This window comes from Polyodon spathula, chromosome 12 (genome assembly GCF_017654505.1).
Source record: "Polyodon spathula isolate WHYD16114869_AA chromosome 12, ASM1765450v1, whole genome shotgun sequence".
Taxonomy (NCBI): Eukaryota; Metazoa; Chordata; class Actinopteri; order Acipenseriformes; family Polyodontidae; genus Polyodon; species Polyodon spathula.
In genome coordinates this window covers 42,627,436-42,636,793 of record NC_054545.1, presented here as the reverse complement: position 1 = coordinate 42,636,793, position 9,358 = coordinate 42,627,436, and the positions used below count along the sequence as shown (strand labels likewise).

At 50.5% G+C, this 9,358-nt stretch overlaps 1 protein-coding gene across 1 annotated transcript; it reads left to right on the top strand.

Annotated features, from left to right (window-relative positions):
• The first annotated feature begins 752 nt into the window (after positions 1-752).
• Positions 753-8,714, top strand: ppp1r1b (protein phosphatase 1, regulatory (inhibitor) subunit 1B). Its single transcript, XM_041265881.1, has 5 exons — positions 753-1,062; positions 4,454-4,537; positions 5,386-5,461; positions 8,074-8,232; positions 8,365-8,714. Exons 1-5 carry the CDS (start codon positions 979-981, stop codon positions 8,514-8,516), a joined length of 555 nt encoding a protein of 184 aa, XP_041121815.1. The 5' UTR covers positions 753-978; the 3' UTR covers positions 8,517-8,714.
• The last annotated feature ends 644 nt before the right edge of the window (positions 8,715-9,358 follow it).

Below are 9,358 nucleotides of genomic sequence, written 5' to 3'. Positions count from 1 at the left end.
GTTGATGAGCCGGGGGTGCATGAGCCTGGGGACGGGAGACAGTCCAGCGCTGAACTTGAATGAGAAACTGTGGTGTGACCAAGCATGAAAACATTACACTATATTACATGGATGGATCAGCTGTGACTTTACTGATGTACACTTGCAAATGGAAAATGGAAAAACTGTGTGGCATGAAAGCTAGAGCGCCAGCATCGGAAGCTTGTCTTGGGTTCGATTCCCACACACGGTTTATATTGCAAACTTTAACAAAATCAGTGTATTTTATTTATGTGTAACAAACACATTTTGAACATGACAATGTAGTTGATATGAATGACACTTTCGCTGAACACATGCTCAAGGGACTTGTCCCCCTCTGCTTCTACAGCTGTGTCTGTTTGCTTTGTGCTGAGCAAGGTTGCCCTAATGGTTTCTTGAAACTTAGCTTGGGTTTTTGATATCTCTACTTTAACTAGCTGGGCACTTTTGATACCTTGGCATTTTTTCACATTTCCAATGTGTTTTTGTTTCAGATCTCTAACCCTCTTTCCCAATCTCTCTCGCTCTCCCTCCCACTCCCTCTTGCTCTCTCCCAATCTCCCTCTCTCTCCCTCCCACTCCCTCTTGCTCTCTCCCACTTTCCCTCTCTCTCTCCCTCCCTCTCCCTCTCTCTCTCTCTTGATTCCTCCCTCTTCCTTGCTCTCATTCTCTCTCTCTCGATCCCTCCCTCTTCCTCTCTCTCTCTCTCTCTCTCTCTCTCTCTCTCTCTCTCTCTCTCTCTCTCTCTCTCCTGTTGAGAGGCAAGCCAGTTTCCTGCTGGCTGTGAGAGAGAAGAGAGGCTAAGCTGGAGAGAGAGAGAGAGAGAGAGAGAGAGAGAGAGAGAGAGAGAGAATTAACAACCTTCGATATCTCAGTCACATTGAACCAGGGACTCCCAGGACTCACGTGGCACAGACAGACAGACGGACAGAGCCCCTACTCCCCAGGCAGGACAAAATGGACTCCAAAGACAGGAAGAAGATCCAATTCTCAGTGCCAGTGACGATACCGAGCCAACTGGACCTGCACGCCGTGGAGATGGTGAGAGCAGAACCAGGGTCTGGGAGAGAGGGACTGGGAGAGAGGGACTGGGGGATAGGGACTGGGAGAGAGGGACTGGGGGATAGGGACTGGGAGAGAGGGACTGGGGGATAGGGACTGGGGGAGAGGGACTGGGAGAGAGGGACTGGGGGAGAGGGACTGGGGGAGAGGGACTGGGGGAGAGGGACTGGGAGAGAGGGACTGGGAGAGAGGGACTGGGAGAGAGGGACTGGGAGAGAGGGACTGGGGGAGAGGGACTGGGAGAGAAGGACTGGGGGAGAGGGACTGGGGGAGAGGGACTGGGGGATAGGGACTGGGGGAGAGGGACTGGGGGAGACGTGTCTGGCAGAGAGAGACTGGGGAGACTGGTCTGGGGGAGAGGGACTGGGTGAGACGGGACTGTGAGGAGTTGGAGTATCCTCTCTCAGATGAGATGGAGCCCCAAGCAGCTTCAGAAATAGGCTGAAGACAAGGCTGGGATGTATAGTTATGGCAGATTGAAGTCCATGTGGGTTTATAGATACAGTGACAGATTTCAAGAAGGTTTGCCTTGCTAGCCTGTCTTGGAATGTAACTTTGAAGATACCCTTTATAACCTTCTATTGCTGCAAGCGCAGCGGCATGACTGACAGAGGGATTGCAAAGGCGAGGTTTCTGGAGAACAGGAGACCCCTGTCTCTTCAGAGAGGCTCTGCTCTGGAGTCGAATACTCTGAAGCCTAGCGTAAGAGCGTAAGGTGTGAGCCCCTCACTAGCTGGGAGCCCTGCTTCCTTCTTTAACGAAGCTGAACAGCAAGATGCGTGCAGCGGATTCTGGAGCAAGCAGTTAATCAGGTTCAGTCTGTTTCGTATGTCTTATCACGTTACGCATTACAGAGCAGAGGCAGTGTATTGGGAAACACTTTTCAGTAAGAGTTTGCAGTTAATTACATGCACACAAGTGTAGTGCTTACTGTTAAAATTAAATGCAGTAAACAATTCATAATTAACCACTAACATAATTTAACCATGAATAACTGATGCTGCCTTCGTATGAATTCAGTAGGAAGCTTATTAGGTCAGACACAGCTATATTTGAATCGCTGACACTTATTAGAAAGTGTAACCATTTGTTGTAAACTACTGGCCAGTACTCGTACCAGTATAGTATTGTCTGTGGAATTAGGGTTGCACTTTTGCCAGCACTGTAATATTTTCTCTTACAGCTTTTAAACAAAGCGGATCAGTTGCTTTTTGCTACTACAGTGTAGGTTTCCACTGTGGAGTAAAATTCTCAATGAGTCTGCTCCTGTGCCCCTGTGCCCCTGTGCTCCTGTGCCCCTGTGCCCCTGTGCTCCTGTGCTCCTGTGCTCCTGTGCCCCTGTGCCCCTGTGCTCCTGTGCTCCTGTGCCCCTGTGCCCCTGTGCCCCTGTGCCCCTGTGCCCCTGTGCCCCTGTGCCCCTGTGCCCCTGTGCCCTTGTGCTCCTGTGCCCCTGTGCCCCTGTGCCCTTGTGCCCCTGTGCCCCTGTGCTCCTGTGCCCCTGTGCCCATGTGCTCCTGTGCCCCTGTGCCCCTGTGCCCCTGTGCCCTTGTGCTCCTGTGCCCCTGTGCCCCTGTGCCCTTGTGCCCCTGTGCCCCTGTGCTCCTGTGCCCCTGTGCCCCTGTGCTCCTGTGCCCCTGTGCCCCTGTGCTCCTGTGCCCCTGTGCCCCTGTGCTCCTGTGCCCCTGTGCTCCTGTGCTCCTGTGCCCCTATGCCCCTGTGCTCCTGTGCCCCTGTACTATGGAGTTGGGAGAGGAGAGTGGGGAGAGGGGTGGAGAGAGAGTAGAGAGGAGTGGGGAGTGATGAGTGGGGAGAGGAGTGGGGATAGGGGAGTGGAGAGATGAGATGGGAGTGGAGAGAGGGGAGTGGGGAGAGAGGATTGGGGAGGGGAGAGGAGTGGGGAGAGGGGAAGGCATTATAAAGTGTGTGTCATGGTTATCTGATTTGTGACAGCATTGTTAATCAGAGCACAGTGTTTCGTATCTGTGGATTTATGAATTCTTTCTTTCTTTCTGTCTTTCTTTCTTTCTTGGTTCATAACCTCTAATAACCCCCCACTGCCTGTTCTGTGTTATTCTCTCGCCTCCCTCCCTCACACTGCCTCTCCCTGCGGGGCCCCTGTTCCCTGGAGCGAGTGGAACTAGTTTACTCTGTCCTTGGTTTAATTGAGCATCTGATCACACCGCACCCTCATTGCACAGAGGGTCCTGGAAAGGGAACAGCACTTTGAACAGCTTCCAGACCCTTTTCTGAAGTGCTTATGACCTGTTTAGTTCCCCGAGCTGCACTACAGCTTGAAAATGTCACCTTTAACCCCCCACTGCTGCAAGTTCAGCAGGAGCCATGCTGCGAAAGACCTTCTTTACAGTAAAGTACAACAGAGAAGGAAGAAGCTGTCTGTGAAAATCAAATTTCAAATGTATTTTATCTACCCAGGATAGAACCCTTGAGATAAGCATCTCATTCACAAGGGGGTCCTGGCAAGAAATAACCACATTATAAAACCAATGGCAAAAAGAGAGAAATCATTCAAAATGGGACAGAAACACTTAATCATAAAGACAATAAGACAGCATTTTATTTTATGTCGGTATTTAATGAGTGATTTAAAAAGGTGTCGTGAAGAGGCCATTTCTTAAGGTTCGGAGACAATGGATTTAAAAGTAGGCATATCATTTGATCTTAGTGCAGTGGTGGAGTTACACAAACTCCCCAGGCAGTTAGCAGGGCGGTCGGAGACACTGAGAGTTGTTGATCTCACACCTGCTCAATATCAGGGCAGGGTTTATTGCACATTGTTCAACACAGCCAAGTGTGTGGGAGGATCCCTGAGGGAGGTTCGAGTCCTCGCTGGTACACAATGGAGCTCGATTACTGTATTAGACACAGCCGTCTTCATTATCAAACACAAAGCAGTTCCACTGAGTGGAGGGTGAGATAGGGCTGGAGAGAGAGAGACAGAGAGAGAGAGAGGAGGAGGAGGAGGAGGAGGAGGAGGAGGGGGAGGGGAAAGGGAGTTAGAAGGTGACCTTCAGCAGTGCACTGTTTGAATTTCCACTTCTAATCAGTGGAGCCACACTCCTTCACCTCATGACTCCCCCCCCCTCCAAAACAAACCGGCAAGGAGACCGTTCGTGTGACAGTGTGTGTGTGTGTGTGTGTGTGTGTGCGCGTGAGCGCCTGCAAGTGTGTATCAGTGTGTGTCTGTGTTCTAGTGTGCTTGTCTTCTGAGCTTCATCTTCTAAACTTTGTAAATGCGGCACAACAAAAATGGGGACCAGTCTGGGGTGTTGACCCTGCGGCCTCTGCGCCCACGCCCCCCCGCCCCCTGTGGCTCCCTCTGTTAACAAGCCCTTTTTGTGGTTTGTTTCAGATCCGCAGGCGAAGGCCAACCCCAGCCACCCTGTTCAGAGTGTCAGAGAACTCGCCCCCCGAAGAAGAGAGCTCCACACACCAGGTAAGAGAGAGGGAGAGGGAGAGCGAGAGTGAGTGAGTGTGAGAGGGTAAGAGCGAGAGGAGGATGAGAGAGAGTGAGTGACAGTGAGATAGTGAGTGTGGGAGTGAGAGTGAGTGAGAATGAGAGTGAGAGAGTGAGACTGATGCTGAGATTGAGAATGTGAGAGAGTGAGTGTGAGAGTTAGTGAGAGAGTAAGTATAAGAATGAGTGTGAGTGAGATTGAGAGAGAGTGAGTGTGAGAGAGTCAGACTGATGGGATTGAGATTGTGAGAGTGAGTGAATGAGATTGAGAGTGTGTGAGTGAAGTTGGGAGAGTGAGAGTGTGATTAAGAGTGTGAGAGAGTGCATGAGTGTGAGACTGCACAAGTGTGAGAGGAGAGTGAGAGAGTGTGAGTGTGAGAATGTGTGAGAGTATGAGAGTGAAAGTGTGAGAGTGTGAGAGTGAGAGAGTGTGAGCGTGAGATTGTGAGAGTGTGAGAGTGAGAGAGTGTGAGAGTGTGAGAGTGAGAGTATGAGAGCGGAAGAGTGTGAGAGTGTGAGAGTGAGAGTGAGAGTATGAGAGTGAGAGTGTGTGAGAGTGTGTGAGTGTGAGAGTGTGAGTATGAGAGCGTGAGAGTGCGAGAGTGCGAGAGTGTGAGAGTGAGAGTATGAGAGTATGAGAGCGAGAGAGTGTGAGAGTGAGAGTGTGAGAGTGAGAGAGTGTGAGAGAGAGTGTGAGAGTGAGAGAGTGTGAGAGTGTGAGAGTGTGAGAGTGAGTGTGAGAGTGAGAGAGTAATTGCCACTATTGCTGATTTGTTCCCATGCTAGATTGTAACCGCTATTCTTTGTCTCCCTGTTTGTCTCACCAGTGGGTGCTGGGGGAGAACGGGGTCCTGAAACCCAAACGACCAAACCCCTGTGTGTACCGTCCGCCCTCGCTGAAAGGTAGGGCTACAGACCCAGGGCAGAGATACTGTGTGCTGGGCAGGGGTGCTGGACTGATCGGTGTAGGGTCTCTGTCTGTTATACATAAAGCTGATGGACATCTGTTTATGATAGAACTCTCACTCACTCACTCATTCACTCACACTCACTCACTCACTCACACTCACATTCACTCACTCACTCACACTCACACTCATTCACACTCACTCACTCACTCACTCACTCACTCACTCACTCACTCACTCACTCACACTCACTCACTCACCTCACAAACTCGCATGAGATGCTATCTCTTAATTGAGTTGTCCAGCTCTGGAAATCATTTCTCAGTAAAGAGATTTCATCTCCCCGATCAGCCCTATGATTCCTGGGTCTCTCCAGTGATCTGTGGAGGGAAAGAGAGGGCTGTGTTGATCTGTGGAGAGAGGAAGAAGGCTGTGTTGATCTGTGGAGAGAGAGGGCTGTGTTGATCTGTGGAGAGAGAGCGCTGTGTTGATCTGTGGAGAGAGAGGGCTGTGTTGATCTGTGGAGAGAGAGGGCTGTGTTGATCTGTGGAGAGAGGAAGAGGGCTGTGTTGATCTGTGGAGAGAGAGGGCTGTGTTGTTCTGTGAAGAGAGAAGGCTTTGTTGTTCTGTGGAGAGAGAGGGCTGTGTTGTTCTGTGAAGAGAGAGGGCTGTGTTGATCTGTGGAGAGAGAGGGCTGTTTTGATCTGTGGAGGGGGAGAGAGGGCTGTGTTGATCTGTGGAGAGAGGAAGAGGCCTATGTTGATCTGTGGAGAGAGAGGGCTGTGTTGATCTGTGGAGGAAGAGGGCTGTGTTGATCTGTGGAGGGAGAGGGCTGTGTTGGTCTGTGGAGGGAGAGGGCTGTGTTGATCTGTGGAGAGAGAGGGCTGTGTTGATCTGTGGAGAGAGGAAGAGGGCTGTGTTGATCTGTGGAGAGAGAGGGCTGTGTTGATCTGTGGAGAGAGAGGGCTGTGTTGATCTGTGGAGAGAGGGAGAGGGCTGTGTTGATCTGTGGAGGGAGAGAGAGGGCTGTGTTGATCTGTGGAGAGAGGAAGAGGGCTGTGTTGATCTGTGGAGAGAGAGGGCTGTGTTGTTCTGTGGAGAGAGAGGGCTGTGTTGATCTGTGGAGAGAGAGGGCTGTGTTGATCTGTGGAGAGAGAGGGCTGTGTTGATCTGTGGAGAGAGGAAGAGGGCTGTGTTGATCTGTGGAGGGAGAGAGAGGGCTGTGTTGTTCTGTGAAGAGAGAGGGCTGTGTTGATCTGTGGAGAGAGAGGGCTGTGTTGATCTGTGGAGAGAGAGGGCTGTGTTGATCTGTGGAGAGAGAGGGCTGTGTTGATCTGTGGAGAGAGGAAGAGGGCTGTGTTGATCTGTGGAGAGAGAAAGTAGAGTGAGAATGTGAGTGAGAGAAGAGTGAGAATGGGAAAGAGAGTGAGAGTGAGAGTGAGAGGAGAATGAGAGTGAGAGGAAAGAGTGAGAGTGATGAGTCTGATTGCTGCTGTCCTGGCCCTCTCTAATCTGCTGATTGTGAGTCTGTGCAGCGTGGCTTCCTGGAATAGAGAGCGGACTTGCCAGCAAACTCATTACCCAGCAAGAGCACAGTCAGGTCCCTTCTACACACACACACACTGACACGCACACACACTGACACACACACACACTGATACACACACACACACACACACACACACTGACACGCACACACACTGACACACACACACACTGATACACACACACTGACACACACACACACACACACACACACACACACACACACACACACACACACACACACACACACACACACACACACACACACACACACACACACACTGACACGCACATACACTGACACACACACACACTGACACGCACATACACTGACACACACACACACTGACACGCACATACACTGACACACACACACACTGACACACACTGACACACACACACACACACTGACACACACACACACACACACACACACTGACACACACACACTGACACACACACACACACTCACACGCGCACACACACACACACACACACACACACACACACACACACACACACACACACACACACACACACACACACACACACACACACACACACACACACACACACACACACACACACACACACACACACACACACACACACACTGACACACTGACACACACACTGATACACACACAGTCTGTATGATATTCTCCTTCATGTTTAGTTATTCAGGTGCGGTGAGTGTGTGAGCGCTCCTGCCTGTCACGGCTCCCTGTCAGCTCAGTGGAGGAGGACAAGGTGACCTGAGAGACAGGGCTGAGTCAGTACTGCTGCAAACAACAAGCCACAGGACTGACACAGCCGGGCTGCTCTAGACGTGCCAGCGAAAACTGAGCAGTTTTTATGCCCCTCCCCCTTTTTTATAGATTATAAACAACATGGAACCATCATACTCTGTGTTCTGACTCTGTACCTCCCTCCCTCCCTCCCTCCCTCTCTGAGTCCCTCCCTTCCTCTTTCCCTCCCTTCCTCTCTCCCTCCCTATCTCTCTCTGTCTCTCTCTCCCTCCCTTCCTCTCCCCCTCACCCCACCCTCTCTCTCTCTTGGCAGCTGTTCAGAGGATGGCCCAGCTTCACCTGCAGTCTCTAGGTGCCGACCCCCCCATGGGGAAAGGGGAAGGGGAGAGGGAGGAGGAGGAGGGTGAAGAGGAGGAGAGGGAGGGAGAGGAGAGCTCCTCAGACTCTGAGCGGGATACAGCCAGCCCTGCAGGTCAGTATATCGTACTCAACTGGTTTTGTTGATTATGATGTGAACTATGGGTGCGCTGCAGAGCCATTATAGTGGGCTCCATTGTTAAAATGAATCTATGTAAGCAGGCGCCATTTCCCTGTTCCTCCACAGAGACCCAGCCTGACTCTGAGACCGAGGTCAGCGCAGGCCACAAGGGCCAGGCCTCGCAGGGCTCAGAGGTCAGAAGACAAGAAGAGCCTGACCCAAAGACAGCCCCACCCAAGGAAGAGACAGAGCGAACGGAGAGAGAAGAGATGCTGTAACAGACTGCGCACCATCACCGAGAGAGAGAGAGAGAGAGAGAGAGAGAGAGAGAGAGAGATTTTTTTATCACCACATTTAATATCATACCCCGTTAATTATCACGATTTTTCAAAACCCACTCGCTTATTGTCACGTTTTGTGCAGTCTGTGTGGGCGGTCTTAACAGTTACAAAACACCAACGTCACCAAATTTTTATTTAAAAAAAAAAAAAGCCCAAGCGCAATGACTAACTGATAGCTCTCATCAGTCGACAAGTCATGCCTTTTTTTAGATAATGACACAAACTGTTTAGTTCCAGTTATTGATACAAAACGCGTGTGCCCTATAGTTAACTGCATGCATTTGTTTCAATGTAAAGAATGACTAAATGTACTTAAAACAGTGCTCTTTACTTAATCGTCAGTGTGTAAGATAACCCTTGCATTGCAGTGTATTAGTGAGGTATGATTGGTGCCGGCTGTGCACAACTGAGGTTTGGTGAGTCAGTTAGATGGCGATTGGGTGCTAGCATACTAATTAGGGGAGACCTTAGTTGAACCCGACTGGGTTATATTAGAGCTAAAACCGGCGCTGCTCAGGGTCAGTATTTTTGGGGCTAATAAACAGTGCTTTTAGTGCCTTTCTCAAATTCAAGCTTGGTCTGTCTGATTATTTCACTGCTGCCAGCGCTGAACCGTCCCGCTTGGAGCTCCCAGCACTTCCAGCGCTACCGCTATAAACGAGTATAAACGGATCAACAATGCATTTCAAACAACACTTGGTTTTATTTTAATGTATTTTAAAACGCTTGAAATGAAATGTGCTGACTGACAGGATTGCATTTTTCTTCACCCCCTTTTC

Coding starts and splice junctions, on each gene's coding strand:
- ppp1r1b (XM_041265881.1), top strand. CDS start 979: ATGGACTCCAAAGACAGGAAGAAGATCCAATTCTCAGTGCCAGTGACG. Junction 1,063..4,453: donor ACCTGCACGCCGTGGAGATG/GTGAGAGCAGAA, acceptor GGTTTGTTTCAG/ATCCGCAGGCGAAGGCCAAC. Junction 4,538..5,385: donor AAGAGAGCTCCACACACCAG/GTAAGAGAGAGG, acceptor TTGTCTCACCAG/TGGGTGCTGGGGGAGAACGG.